The sequence below is a fragment of the Camelus dromedarius genome, chromosome 12, assembly GCF_036321535.1.
Source record: "Camelus dromedarius isolate mCamDro1 chromosome 12, mCamDro1.pat, whole genome shotgun sequence".
NCBI lineage: Eukaryota > Metazoa > Chordata > Mammalia > Artiodactyla > Camelidae > Camelus > Camelus dromedarius.
In genome coordinates, this window is record NC_087447.1 from 25987382 (window position 1) to 26002422 (window position 15041).

General features: G+C 32.8%; 1 protein-coding gene across 2 annotated transcripts in view; it reads right to left on the bottom strand.

The window, feature by feature from the left end:
* The window catches only part of ELP4 (elongator acetyltransferase complex subunit 4), a 209780-nt gene that overhangs the window by 139435 nt on the left and 55304 nt on the right, over positions 1–15041 (bottom strand). For both annotated transcript variants that reach the window (XM_011000437.2, XM_064492477.1), the window contains exon 5: positions 10273–10412. In XM_011000437.2, the coding sequence (XP_010998739.1) occupies positions 10273–10412 (140 nt within the window). The remainder of the gene's footprint in view (positions 1–10272; positions 10413–15041) is intronic.

Genomic DNA, 15041 nt, shown 5'->3' on the forward strand with positions numbered 1-15041 from the left:
ACTGAAGGAGCTGCACTAGCTGTACTAGACCTCTGATGTCCATTCTGACTTAAAATTATATGAGTCAAGAATGATTTTTCTTGTATGACTGGGACATTGTGCTGTAACTGACACACTGCAACTAACTGTAATTCAATTAAAAATGATTTTTTTTTAAGAATGATGTTTCTCATTAAAATGATTCACTGCAAGGTCTTTAAAAATAAGAACTTTCGGTGCATTTAAGTATTGATTTAACTACTTGTTTGGAAGAGAAACTGTTTTCACTACCAATCAGGATTAATTTAAACTAAAGATGAAGCATTTTTGACATTATGAAAATCACTGAGAAAATACGATTTGTATCATCTAAAATCTATTTACACATATATCTGAGATATTTATCTATGACAAAGAGTGAAATATACTCATAAGGCAGTAGGCACAATATTAAATGTCTCAACTAACTGCATAAAATAGTTTGCTAAGCTAAAGTTATATTAGCATATAATTTGCATGTGACTATAAAGACTGTGAAGTCGATTCACAAGTAATTTTCAAGTTAAAAATCACATTATTATTACCCTGAATAATGTCATCTATTGATTTTTCTTTTCTGATGCTTTTTGCCTAACAGCATTGAGTTTGATTCTTTTCACCATGGATACTCAACTAAGAGAAGAACATATAGGGATTATGAATATATTAGGGGCACCATGGAGGGCTATGACCAGCACAAATCTCTGGACCACAGCTGGGAAAGCACTAAGAACATGAGGATGCAAGAATTGCATGTATCCACAAAACAATCTGACAGGAACCCTGTTGAGAGAGGTTATGATCTTTGATGAAAAATAATTCAATTCAATGTTATTCTGACTTCCTTTAATTACTGATGTAAATAAGTCATTAGATTATGCCTTCTAGTACCCATATTATTGCTGTCACCTATCCAACTCTGGGTCATTACTGGTCTTTCAAACATCTTGGCCTTTCAATTCTTAACATCATCTCTTCCAACAATCTTGTCTCCATCCTACCTACAAGTGCTCACTCCTATGGTCATATCTTAGACCTTGTCATGATCAATAACTGCTATCCTTGTACAATCTCAATTCATACACTTGCCTCCCCACAAGCACCACTTTCTACCTTTTTACCCAGAGTCCTGTTTAACCAGAATAGTTTTGCTGAGCAAGTGAGACAAAGCAACAGAAAGGCAAGGAAGCAGAGATAAGAACTGACCAGGGATCAATTGACCAGGGATGGCTAGTGAGTTGAAAGTGTAATAAGTCAGGTGAGTGAGAGATGGCAGGCTTTGGTACGGAGGTCCTAGTGGAGTCAAATGCTCCTATATAGGTTCTTGCATAGCTTCTTTATTTTATGTATGGTAGTTTCTACCTTTTAACTCCCTACCCTATCTTGCCTACCCCTATTCCCTCTGCCCACTGGTAATCACTAGTTTGTTCTCTATATCTGTGAATCTGTTTCTGTTTTGTTATGTTCATTCATCTGTTTTATTTTTAGACTTTACAGATGAGTGATAATACACAATATATAATGTATTTGTCTTTCTCTGACTTATTTCACTAAGCATAATACCCTCCAGGTCCACCCATGTTGCAAATGGCAAAATTTCATTCTTTTTTATGGCTGAGTAATATGTCACTGTGTATATATACCACATCTTTATTCATTCATTTGTTGTTAGACACTTAGATTGATTTCATATCTTAGCTATTTTGTAAATAAGGCTGCTATGAAGATTGGGGTGCATGTATCTTTTTGAATTAGTGTTTTTGTTTACTAAGTCTTTTAAAACACTTTCAGAAGTGAGCTAAATAATGTGGGAGGCACAGGGAATATGGCCACTGTTCATTCATGGGCCTATATTTAAGGAGAAATTGAATTCCAAACGTGTTTTTTCACCAAAGAAAGGGATAGGGAAAAGAAAGCTGACTGTCTAGGTTAAAAGTATTTGCTCAGATAATTATATTTTTTCCCAAAGGAGAAATAAATGCTATGATGGCAACAATGGTGCTGTACACTCTAACTTTTGATATCCTTTCCTAGAGCTGTTTTAACAATATACACTTGTACAATTAACATGAGTGATTTGTTTCTCCACACTATCTTTAGTGCATGGCATTATCATTTTAAATAGTTGATAGTTGAAAAATGGTACCTCTTTGTTTTTTGTTTACATTTCTTTGATTACTAGTTAGGCTTATTGGCTATTTCTGTATCTACTTTTGAGAACATCCTCTTGGTATCTTTTGCCCATTTTATATTAGGATGCAACTTGTTCTTACCAATTTTAAAAATGGTCTTAGTTTACTAAATATTTATATATTTTTATACACTTATAAAGTATATTGCTATATATTATATAGATATAAAGTAAATATAAAATATATTTTACATATAATATTTACAGGTAAAGATATATATACTATATATATACATTTATATATACACACACATTTATATTTCTTAATTTTTTCTTAAAAATTTTGAAATAATCTCAAATTTATAGAAAAGTTACAGATACAGAACAAAAACCTCTTTTTCCCTGTTTCACGAGACAATAAGTTGCTCACATGATGACCTATCACTTCTTAATAATTTAGGGTATGATTCCTACAAACAAGAGCATTGTCCTACATAACGATAATATAACCATCTGACTTAGGATATTGCTATAATTAGGAAACTGATACTATCATCTAATCTTCAGACACCATTCAAGTTTTACCACTTGTCCTAGTATCATCCTTTATAGCAAAAGGACTGTGTTCAGAATCATATGCTGCAGTCAGTTGTCATGTCTCATTTCAGTCTGCTTGAATCTGCAACTTCCTCAGATTTTCCTTGACTTTTATGGTCCTGACACGTGAGAATCACAGGCCAACTATTGGATAGAATATTTCCAATCTGAGTTTATCTGATGTTTCCTCATGATTAGGTTTAAATTATTTTTATATATTTGGTAGGAATATTGCAGAAGTGTTGCTCAATTATTTTCATTGCATGCTATCAGGTGATACACAATTTCAACTTGCCCCATTACTGGTGATACTAACTTGATCAAGTTGATGTCTGCTCGGCTTTTCCATCATAAATTCATACTTTCCCCTTTGTAGTAGTAAGTATTTTGTGCGGAGGTGCTTTGAGGCTATGTAAATATCTTGTTCCTCAATAACTTATTTATTCATTCATTTGTATCAGCAAGTATGCATGGCTTCTTACTTTCTTAAATGGATTATAATCCATTACTATATTTATTTATTTTGATGCTCCAATTGTCTCTTATTTGGCCAGTGGGAGTTTCTTTGGGCTGGCTTCTGTATCCTTTTGACATGCCCTCATCATTCTTTAAGCACTTTTAAGCATAAAAAGATGTCACAGGTGTACCTTTTTCTTTCCTTTGACTCAAACATTTCTTGACAGTCCTGGTTTCTTCAAATGGAGAATCATCAGATATACTCATTGCTATTTCTCCACTCTAAGAGTTTAAAACATTCTCTTTATATTTCTTCTATTACTTAAACAATTTCATGTATTGCATCTAAACTTTTAAAATATAGTTTGATATGAGATATAAGTTAGGGATTTCACTATATTATACCCATATGACTGGGCTTTCAAAACTTATTTGAAATACCCCTCCATTATAAAGATGTTTGTTCATCATAAAAATCCAAATATATAAAACAGACAAGGAATAGAAAAAAAATACCCCAAATCCATCCCCAGAGGTGAACACTGTTAACAGTTTGATGAACTATTATTCACTGGGTAGAGAGAAGACATCAGTCCATATCCTTAATGTTACTCAAGACTCTGCCTCCAACTGTACAAACCAATTTTTTTTTTTTTTTTTTGCATCTACACTGTTCTTTTCTGCTTCCTTTCCTTCCTTCCCTCCAGTGGAGGAAATGTTATTATATCTTAGAGGCCAATCCTTGCACACTTGCTCTGGGGCACTTCCTGCCTTTTCCAGAAAACACTCCAACTACCCACTAACATTTATTTAGTATTTTCTATATAACAAGTACTGTTCAAAGAGTATTACTTTTAGACCAATTTCATAAATGGGTAACAGAGATAGTGAGCAGCTTAGGAATTTTCTCAAGTCGTTTAGTAATTTGCTCAGTGACATATAGCTGGAAACCACTTTTCCCTCCTCTATATCTTCATCTATTCCCTCTTAAATGAATTTTTCCCATTCACATTTAAACAGAGCAGGAAAAAAACCCGAAAAACTCCCCCCAAGCAATTCTCTCACCTAAACCTCTTCTAATTATTGCTTTTTCTCTGCCCCTTTATGAAGGAATTTCTTAAAAGAATGATATGACTCTGGCCTAACTCTCTGAACTCATCCTCTTTCTAGTCCTTGCTATCACTCATTCTAGTTCAGCAACATGGCCTTTTAGGTCCTTGCAAACTCTAAGTTCTTTCCTTTCTTAGCATGCCTGCCACTCCCTCCGCAAGAGCACTCCTGGCCTAGTGTTCTTCGTATGACTGCCTTCTTCTTACTCTTCAGGTCTCCGCTCAAATGTTTCCTCTTCAGAGAGGCCTTATCTGAACCCAGCCCAAAGTTTTCACTCTCCCCTCAATTTATGGAAAATATTCTTTGTCTTTATATTACTTATCACAGTTAAAATAATGACATATATATTTACTTACCTGAATTAAAAAAAAATTTGTGTGCTTTCTCACTAGATTGTAAGCTATAAATGGCCAAGGATAACAGCTGCTTTATTTACTACAATAAACCTAGAGTTTCACATAATATTAGGCTCATAGAAGGTACTCAGGTCCACACAAGGTGCTCACGTAAGAGAAGGCGTTCAATAAATATTGTTAGATATATGTTTATGTTTACTTAGATCTGTAAATGGTACCATCCTAGTTCTAATGTCTGAAACCTGGAAAGAATTCCTGATATTCCGTTTACCCTTTTCCCCAACCCCAATGAAATCAAAGAGATCAGAGAGGTAGCTAGCAATTAGGTTAGGTAAGGATATGCAGACTTTATGAATCTGTTAGAATGCAGGTTTAATATTCTGAATGAGATGGGAAGTCTTTGTAGGGTTTGAGCCAGAGTAGTGGTAAGAGCTGATTTATGTTGTAGAACCGTATTGTCTCATAAGATAGTCAATAGTCACATATAGCCACTTACATTTAAATAAAAGAAAAGAAAATAAAAATTTCAGTGCCATATTTCAAGCACTCACTCTTAGTTTCATGTGGCTAGTGGCTGCTATTTTGGACAGCACAGACATGGAAAATTTCCATCAATGCAGAAAGCTCTACTGGACAGCACTATATTAAAAATATTCACTAGGGCTATTTTAGAGTAAAAGGAGAGACTAAGAAGCAAAGAGTAAGACTAATTAGGAGGTTATTCCAAGAGTTCTAGTAAGAAATGTGGGTGACTTAGGCTGGCATGGAAGAGGTAAAGGGTGCAAGAAATGATCAGGATCTGGGTATACTGAAGACACAGCTGACAGGATTTGCTGAAAGACTGAATGTGGGAAGAGAGAGAAAGGAGAGCAAGAGGAGTCAAGGGTCAAAGATTGCTTCATTAAAGGAAGAAGAGAAATTTGGAAGGATATACATAAATGATAGAGAGTATGCCTATGGGGAAGATGACTGGGATTAGGAATGCGGAGATAAGGTAGGAAATAACAAAACAAAAACCATGGATACCAATGAAAATCGCAGGCCAGGATGCTAGGATGATCAACTAAATTCTGTGTACCTAAAGGCCCTCTGGAAGGGCAGGAATAAGAAGGAAACGAAAACACGTATGCAGGTCATTTCTCTTCATTGATCAAAGTGAGGCTCAGAATAATAGTTCTCTCTCTAAAGTTCCTGGAATTATCTTTTTACTTTAATTATATCACCAGCAGATAAGTAAATAGATAAAATCCCTCCTCACACTTACATCTTGTCTTTTTCCCAGCTCTGAGATTTGTATTAATATATCATTCATTATATCCTTTTAATAGAGTAGTTTATAGTATATGACTTCTGTTCTGAACGTTTAACCTTACCTAGAAGCTCTCTTCTAAAATTCCTTTCTTGTGAGTGAATTTTCTATTTGCAACTTCTAAATGTATTGTGGTTCTCTGCTTCTCAATCTAAAAGATTTGTATTTTTGAAATAAAATATACTCTTACATGGCTTTGTTTCAGTTATTGGTTTCATTCCACTAAATCTTTGTGCTAAGAGCAAGGTCATAGTTTGAGTAACTACTATATTTTATACATTGATTCACTAATTCATTAACTGTCAACAGTTTTTTTAAAAAAGGTAATTACACGAAAAGACCTTTATTACAGCATAAACCAGAGCAATGTTTGGCATGCAATTCCTGGGTCCCAGATTCAGGGAATAAATAGATGAAAAAAATGTAACTCTTTCCTCAAGGATTCCAATGCTTGAGCGGAAGATAAGAATGTAGACAAGACAAATAATTACAGTGTACTGAGACTAGAGTTCCGACAGAAGTATGAACAAAGGAATACTAGTAGGAATGTATGAGGAGCATAGCTACGATTTGTCTAGGAAAATAATATAGAGGCTTATACAGAAGTTTCATTTAAGCTGGTAAAGAGAGTTGGCAGGGTAAGAGAAATGAAATGACTCCTAAAATCTTAAGTAATATTCCTATCCTCTCTCCATTGATTTTCTCCTAGAAATTCTCTTAGAAAGATTAATTAGTTTGCAGAATTCAGTTTGTTCAACTTAATCAATACCAATCTTTTAACTAATGTAAGAAACTACTAGCTTTTGTTAGGATAAATACGTAAAAATAAAATCTTGAATTTTAAAGAAACATATCAAAACAAAATCATTCTATTTGCTACCAATTTAATGTAAACCCAATACTCAAGACTTAACATTATCTGTAATTTTAAAAAGTAACATTTTACAACACAGTAGGTGTTATTAGTTGGCTTGGGGTACCAGAACAAAATACTGGGTAGCTTAAACAACAGAAATTTATTTTGTTGCAGTTCTGGAGACTAGAAGTCCAAGATCAAGGTGCCAGGAGGGCTGGTGTCTGGTAAGAGCTTATTCCTTGGGTCGCAGATGGCAACCTTCTCACTGTGAGCTCACATGGCTTTTCCTGGGCATGTACTCAAGGAGACAGTAGGGAGCTCGGTGTTTTTCCTTCTTTTTTAAGGACACCAATCCTATCAGACTAGGGCCTCACCCTCATGACTTTATCTAACCCTAATTAACTTCCAAAGGCCCCATCTCGAAATATCACCACATTGGGGAGTAGGGCTTCAAGATCTGAATTTCTATGTGTGTGTGCGAGGGGTGGAGGACACAAACTTTCAGTCAATAAAAGTAGGTTAAACAATATGTTAGTAGATTTGTTAATACATAATTAATAAATAGGGAATGACAGTATCTTTCTAGTGAGGAAACCGAACTGTGCTTGGGCATACCTGCTAGCAAAGCTTAATTTAAAACAATGTCAAATTTAAAAACTTGTAGACTAAAGAATTATTCTCAAAATCAGGTTTTTCTATCTTTATTTTGTGATTGAGATTATCAGATTTATAACAGTGAAATATCAAAACAAAATTATCTGGGTGATATTATGATACATCTCAGGTTTTTCATACCCAGGTTTTAATTTGAAAGTTTAAACTGTATGTATTGAACATTTTCCATTGGCAAACCTATCAATAATTTTAAATTAGTGCAAATTTTAAGTGACCTTCAGTTTTTCTTACTGTAAAAAAAAACTGTATGTTTCAACGGTGCATTTAGAAATCATAAAATTATATATTATATCCTCATATATGATAGTGAGACACAGCTATATCCTCTAATCTTAATTACAGGAAAAGTATGGACAACTGTAGGGCTTAGCTTTATTGTTTTATAAATGAACCAGTAAAGTTCATTTTAGTGAAATGAGCACACGCTTTTCATAAATTAAAATAAATCTCACATGGTAAAGTACCCATTTTCAAAATTAATTTAATTACATGTTTAAAGTTTAATTACATTTAATTAAGCATTTAAGTTTAATATGAAATAAATGAATTATCATTTAACTACTATGAAATGAAATACTGCCTTGATAATTAAAATCCATAAATTTTCCTGTTCTATGCAAGACTATTAGTTCTCAAAAAAATATTCTAAATATATTTTAAAGATTATATTCTCACAGCCAGTCAAGGTGTAATTTTTCTGGTGCTGAGCTTCGTGTGCTGGACATGTACACGAGCAGCAAATGGAGACAGCTTGTTATAGAAAAGAGCAGATGTTCTGGATTCTTGGGTTTGAATGTGAGCTTAGTCACAGCCTGCAACAGAGGGAAAAGTACTCAGCGTCTCTGACCTCAAATTTCCTGTAGAGTAGGGATAACATTCCTTCTCTGGGAGGGTTGTTGGGAGGATCAAATGAGATATCCCATTGTCAAATGTCTGGAATAGTGACTGACACTGAACAGGTATTCAACAAATATTAATTTCTTCCTCTCTTTAGCTGCTGAATGAATGAAAAAAACTGTACTTTCCAGCTTAAAAAGAGTTTTATCCTTAAAACTTTTTTTTTAATTACAAAAGTAATACCATATTATTTTTCATGCACTTACATCTCACTTAATGTACACTTTTAATTTTTTATTTCCCTAAGAACTCCATGAATGGAGGCAGAATAGAGTTTTGAGTCAGAAAGAACTAACTTTGAATCTGGCTTCCAACATTTACTATTTGAGAAATCATGGAAACTATTTTTACCTATTTCCCAAACCTATGTAAATGTATGTCTGGTTCAGTGAATGACAAAAATTAGGAGCTAGTATTATCAACATAATCATTCAAACTTAATAGAAAATGAATGAAACAGGAAGGATAAGGGGAATTCTACCCAGTCCCCTACACCATGCCTCTGTTTTTCATAGAAGGATACTTATTTTCACTGATTTTAAGGGATTTGCCCAAGGTTAACAATAAGGATGAACTCAGTATCAGAACCTAGCTTTTTTTATTTCTTTATCAGAGCTCTTTACAATACAAGAAAATAAAGGTGAAGGACACCAAAATCTTTTGAAGCAATTAAAGCAAAAAGGAAAAGAAAGGATATTCTGACTAAATTAAAATTCTGGCTCTGTCACTTAATAGTTGAGGCTCAGATAACTCATGTCTGTGAATTCTGGTCTCTTTCTCTGGAAAATGGGAATACAAACTTCTATAGGATCGATACAAGGATTACACTAGGTAACAAATTAAAGATGTAGTAGAGTGACTGACACATAGCAGGTAGCTATTAACAGTAAGACATCACCAAAACACCACTTTGGGTAAGTCTCTAAGCCATACAGGCTGGAGAACACAATAATTAATTTTTTTTTTTTGGAAACAGATTTAGTAAAAATAAATAGGATAGTCTTCACTAAATTTTCAGGTAATATTTCTGGGAAAGAGACTCTAGATTTTTAAGTCATTTCCATTCACAACTTCTTGTCTATTAAATCTCCATTTAATAACTCATCTCACTTGGAAGGTAATGGTTTTATCGTGTGAAAGAAAACAGAGGTGACAACCTACTCTGTGAATTACTTTCCCTTGATCCAACTGCAATAAGAATTGAAATTAAATATTCTTAACACTTTATAAATTATTCAATGTCAATTACTGTAATTTTCAGGGTTTTGCCTTAATAAAGTTAGCAGCACTATAAATATGTTGTGTTAGTTTAATACTTAAAACTTTTCATTGTAAAACTCAAACCCTAAATTCTCGTAAGTCATCTGAAAAAAACAGACTGCTTTATTTACAGCAGGACTAGAAATAGAAAGCCTTAATAAATAAAATACTGGAAAACACATGAGTGTTTACTTTCAGAAAGAGCACTTATCAAAAAACATGGAGCAACAGCTTGACTTTATACCATTTTCATTGCTATTATTATAAATAAATAATAGGTATCTATGTGCATTTAGGGCTGAAAGAGCCTGACATAGAACTATTTCACATTTTATTGAAAATAAAAACAGCAGGTATAGTAAATTCGGTATCCAGACCTTTCAAGTTGCAAATTAAGAGTAACGGGGTCCAACAAGTCCAGGACCAGAAAAAGTAGAAAATCATATACAATGAAATAATATGAAACATATGTACAATTAAGGTTGCATATTATATAGAAAACTAACATTTATTAGGATATGTACCTTTAAATATGTATTCTTTCAAAGAATGTGGGAAAAAAACATTTTATTAACCTCTGAAATCAGAAGTGAAATCATTAACTTACCAGGATTCTACATTAAGAGTTGACGGTATTTTCTCTGGAAGAAAAAATCCATGCCATTTTGAAGCCTCAATTAGTTCTTGAGGTATCCTTTTTGATACATCATAATAGTGACCAAACCTTGAAGATGATACCGGTCCAGCCTGATAAGAAAACCCATTTTAGTCATTAAAAAATAGTTTTTTAAAAACTACAATGTATGTGTCCTATATTCAGCAAAACACTGATACATTTATGCATTTTAATGCTAATAAGGAAGAGCTGATACACACAGACTATTAAATTTCAAAGAAGCATGCAACAACCTTTATTGTTTTGAACTATCTATAGCTGTAAATCAACCTTTACATTTCCCATGTATCTTCACTCCTGGTAGTTCCCTAAGTTTCATAAGAATTTAAATGCTTCTTTGCTTTTTTTTGCTATACTGAATATCTTTCTTAATAAAAAACTTTATATACATAACTCAATTAATGTTTAAGACTTCAGGAGTTTTTTTTTACAAATTTTTTTTCTAATTAAAAAAATTATTCTTAACTGAAGTACAGTCAGTTTACAATGTTGTGTCAATTTTTGGTGTATAGCATGTTTCAGTCTTACATATGCATACATTCATCATATTCTTTTTCACTATAGTTTACTACAAGATATTGAACATAGTTCTCTGGGCTATACAATATAAAATTTATCTATTTTATATATAGTAGTATCTGCAAATTTTAAACTCCAAGTTTATCCCTTCCCACCCTTTACCCCCTGGTAACCATAAGTTTGTTCTCAGTCTGTGAGTAAGACTTCAGGTTTTAATAATAAAAGAAATATGTAGTTGCTAAGAACTCAATAAAAACTTATACCAAATTAATTCATTGGAGAGGGGCTCAAAAGAAACTAGCTATTTATATATTAAACAGAGCATCATTTTAAAACTAAGTTCTCCTAAGACCATGAATATGCACATTATTCAATATTTCTAACAAACTTAAAATTAAACTAACAGTATAAAATATACAGGGGTATTCCAGATAGGAACAAGTACATGATAAAGTGGGAGAATGTACACAAGCTGTATTAGATAAATCAGAAACCTGGCGTATTCATTTGTTCATTGATAATTCCATTTTGTGCCCTCTACTAACAATTTCTCCAAACAATTACCTTTGGTATAAGAAACTCTAGTAACTATTGATGTTGAATTTATTTACATGGCATAGTTGAAGCCTACTAATATAACATTATAATTATATTGCTTTGAGTGGATTTTGGGCTTTTCTTCTTTCATTTAGCACATTAGAAATATATCTCGATCCAAATATACCTGTATCCAAAACTGAACTACTAACAGATTCTGTCTAGCAATAGTTTCTAATGAAATCTCTGATCCAATTTTACTTAACTTCCATTGTCCTGAATGCTACAAAACAGACAAGTTTCAGAACATTCAACAAATCTAGATAATCTTTATAGAAACTGAAGAATTATACATTAGTAGGTTCTTATTTTACTAAATAACTGATAACTTTGTAATTTAGAGAAGAAACAGGTATTTGCTTATCACTAGATACTTGCATTTTAAGACTTCAAGAATTTATATTCTTGAATTAAATGCCTACAAACATCAAATTACATAGTAATATAGAATAAAAAATTTAAAGTTTAATAGAAACTTTATATTCTCAAAGTTTGACATTTATTTTCTAAATAAAATGGCTGTTCATCCCTCCATAGGTACTATTTATTTTCATTAATGAAAGAGACCTGTTAATTGGCTTACTCTAATCTTTCCCATAAGTATGGTTCCAAAAACATGATTTATCTATTTGCCAAGAATGTACTGACATATACATCATGTCACATTAAAATTTGTTTCTTAAAAATAGGGCGTAAAGTTTTAAATGTAAAGTTATTAGCCTAAAGCAATTTAAACAAGGTCTGTTCTTTGGCCTATAATCTATTCTTTATCCGGATTATAGTTCAGAATGTTTTTACTGCAATCTCTGCTAGAGCTCATCTTTTTATTGTGTAAGTCCAAGCCCCCTTAATGTTTTAGAAAGGCCTTGACTAACTGAACTTTGATCTGATGTCTTCATTGAGAAAAACACCAGGTTGCCCATTTCAGATGCAAATCCCCCTAAGGCCCAATAGAATTTAGTAAAGACAGCAAAAAAGAAGAAACAAGAAGTTTCCAGGATCCTCTTTGAGAATCCTGGGGCACACTGGTGTCCTTAATCCACACTGCTGCATGGATTAAGGTAGGTGATAACCTTTCCTGATTCAAAAGAATAAGCAGAGTGCCTACAAACTGGGTGGAGACTAGGATTTGGTAATAATAAAACACCATGCAATAAAAGCTTGGTCTATGTCAGGGGCCTATGAAAAGGCCTCAATGTACCACATTCCCAGGCCTAGTAGGGAAGCTTGCAAAAGCCTACCTGAATCAAATAAGCATGAATAATCTATTTTAGCGGACTGGCCATGGGGAGAGAGAAAGAAAGAGAGACTTTTCCCTCCTTTTAAGTTTGAGTTAATAAATTTATTAGTGGACTGAAGGTTCTTGAAGTCCTATGCACTTTGAGAAATATACTAAATTGCCAAGAAGGAAAGTATGCTTTTTAAGCTGCCGTCTCTATCAATGTTTCTAATTATAATATTAATGTGATACAATCTCAGATTTGGGATGAATCAAGGCAGAAGATTGATTTCATGCTGTGATAGTTTACATATAGAACACAAATAATTCATTAAAATGTAAAAATAAATTTGGAAGCTTTTCTTATAAATAAATTGTTAATTTTTTTAGAAATTAAGAGTAGAGAGAGCAACTAAAATATTCACATAGTAGACAATATTTTATCAATGATAGAAACTTTAATCCTTCAATTAAAAAATGAAAATGATCATTTAAATATACTCTAAAAGGAAAAAACAATTTTGTAAGTTTTTTCCTACCCAAGACACATAGCATTAACATATAATCAAATTTTTGGAATGCTGTGACATCTCCTGAGGCCTAGAATTGTAAAATGAAAACTTAAAATATTTTCTCTAAAAAGGTGTCACTAAATGCTTTAAATCTAATAATAATAATAATAATAATAGTAATAATCCATGAAAAACTATTAACTTTCTGAAAAAAAAACACTTTAAGAAGAATCAAACCATCATCAATAATTATTCAATTTACTCAGTTTGATAAGAACATGTTGTTTAGTTTTACACTATGAAAACTTCTGTTTCGCATTCATATACTAACTCTTAACTTTGTCAACTGTGGAAGAGAGTAAAATGGAATGGTTCAGTAAAAACTTACTATGCTAAAGGGAAATGAACCCTGATGTGGGTCTAGGACGAGCACAGAGCAACAAAACAGTATCATCCCTCACCTTTGGTACATTAGAAAGAAATAAAATTCAGAAAAAAGCTATACCACAAATAAATGGTCTAGATAAGACATCTTCTTATTGTTATTATCATTTCTTATTTCTCAGTATGGCATAACAGAAAGCAAGAACCCAAATGGTCTCATTTCGAACCTCTGTTCAATCACCAGAAATTAGAGCTAATAATAACTATTTCACTAGGCTATTGTGAAAATCTAATGCAACACTAGAAATGAATATTTCATAAATTATAAAGCACTACATAAATATTATTGATGATTGTTATTGTGTCTTGATTTACTAGAGAATCAGAAGATCCATCACTATCCTTTGCAATTTCTTTGCTTTATTGGAAAAATGGTATGTTTTGTCACCTGCAACATGCACACATCTATCACAGGACTGTTGTAGCTGAACAGCCAAGACAGAAAGCTAAAGCATAATGAGGATTTAACATAATAAAGATCTAATATGCTGTCATAAATTGCTTGAGCTGTTGTAGGCCTTGGTTGTTAGAGCTCTACAATACTGAAAAAAAAATTAAGTCTCAGAATATGCTGTAGGCTATCAATTCTTGGGATAAAGAGGGTGGAGGGTTGGATAATTGGACAGGAAAGAAGAAGGCATGTTCATCTAGGAAGAAAATCAAAATCACAGGATGTGGGAAGGTAGGCTTTTAAAAACTACATACCCCTCCAAATGGAAGAAGCATTACTTCACTGAGCTGTTGTTATTTATTTAGGTGTACATTTTCTTATCTTTTTTTGCATTCCCTAAATGGGAATATGACTAAACTCTTAGGACCTGGTGACAACTTATATTAAAAGACATCTCTGATAATCAACAGATTGCCTTTCTGTTATGTTATGTTTTGGACTACTTGTTTAATCTTTACTGATAATAGTGTTAACTATATTTTGTCCCCCCAAAATACAGAAAACCCAGGATTTTCTTGTTGCTGTTTTTAAACTGATAATGGCGAAGCAGAGTCTGGATATGCAAAGTAGATAATGTAAGTGATCACCAAAGTCTATCAGTCTTGGCAAATCATCATATATAAAATTTCTGTGACAGGCAAATATACATGGTAGTAACATTTCAAAGAAAAGTAAAGAGGCCAGAAAATGATCCTATTTGCTAAACTTGACAGAACTCATTTGTAAATACTCGTAAACTTAAGTTTGACCATTGACTATAAATTCAAAATAAGCTGTTATTTTTGTGTGTATTAATTACTGCCACTTAATTCACTTTAACATTTATTTCCCATACTATATAATTCATTAGCTCATGTATTCAACAAATAACTAGTGAGCACCTACTATATGCCAGTCAAATAAAATAGTCAAAAGTCTTTCTCTCACTGAGCTCTAGTAGGAGGAAACGATACGTTAT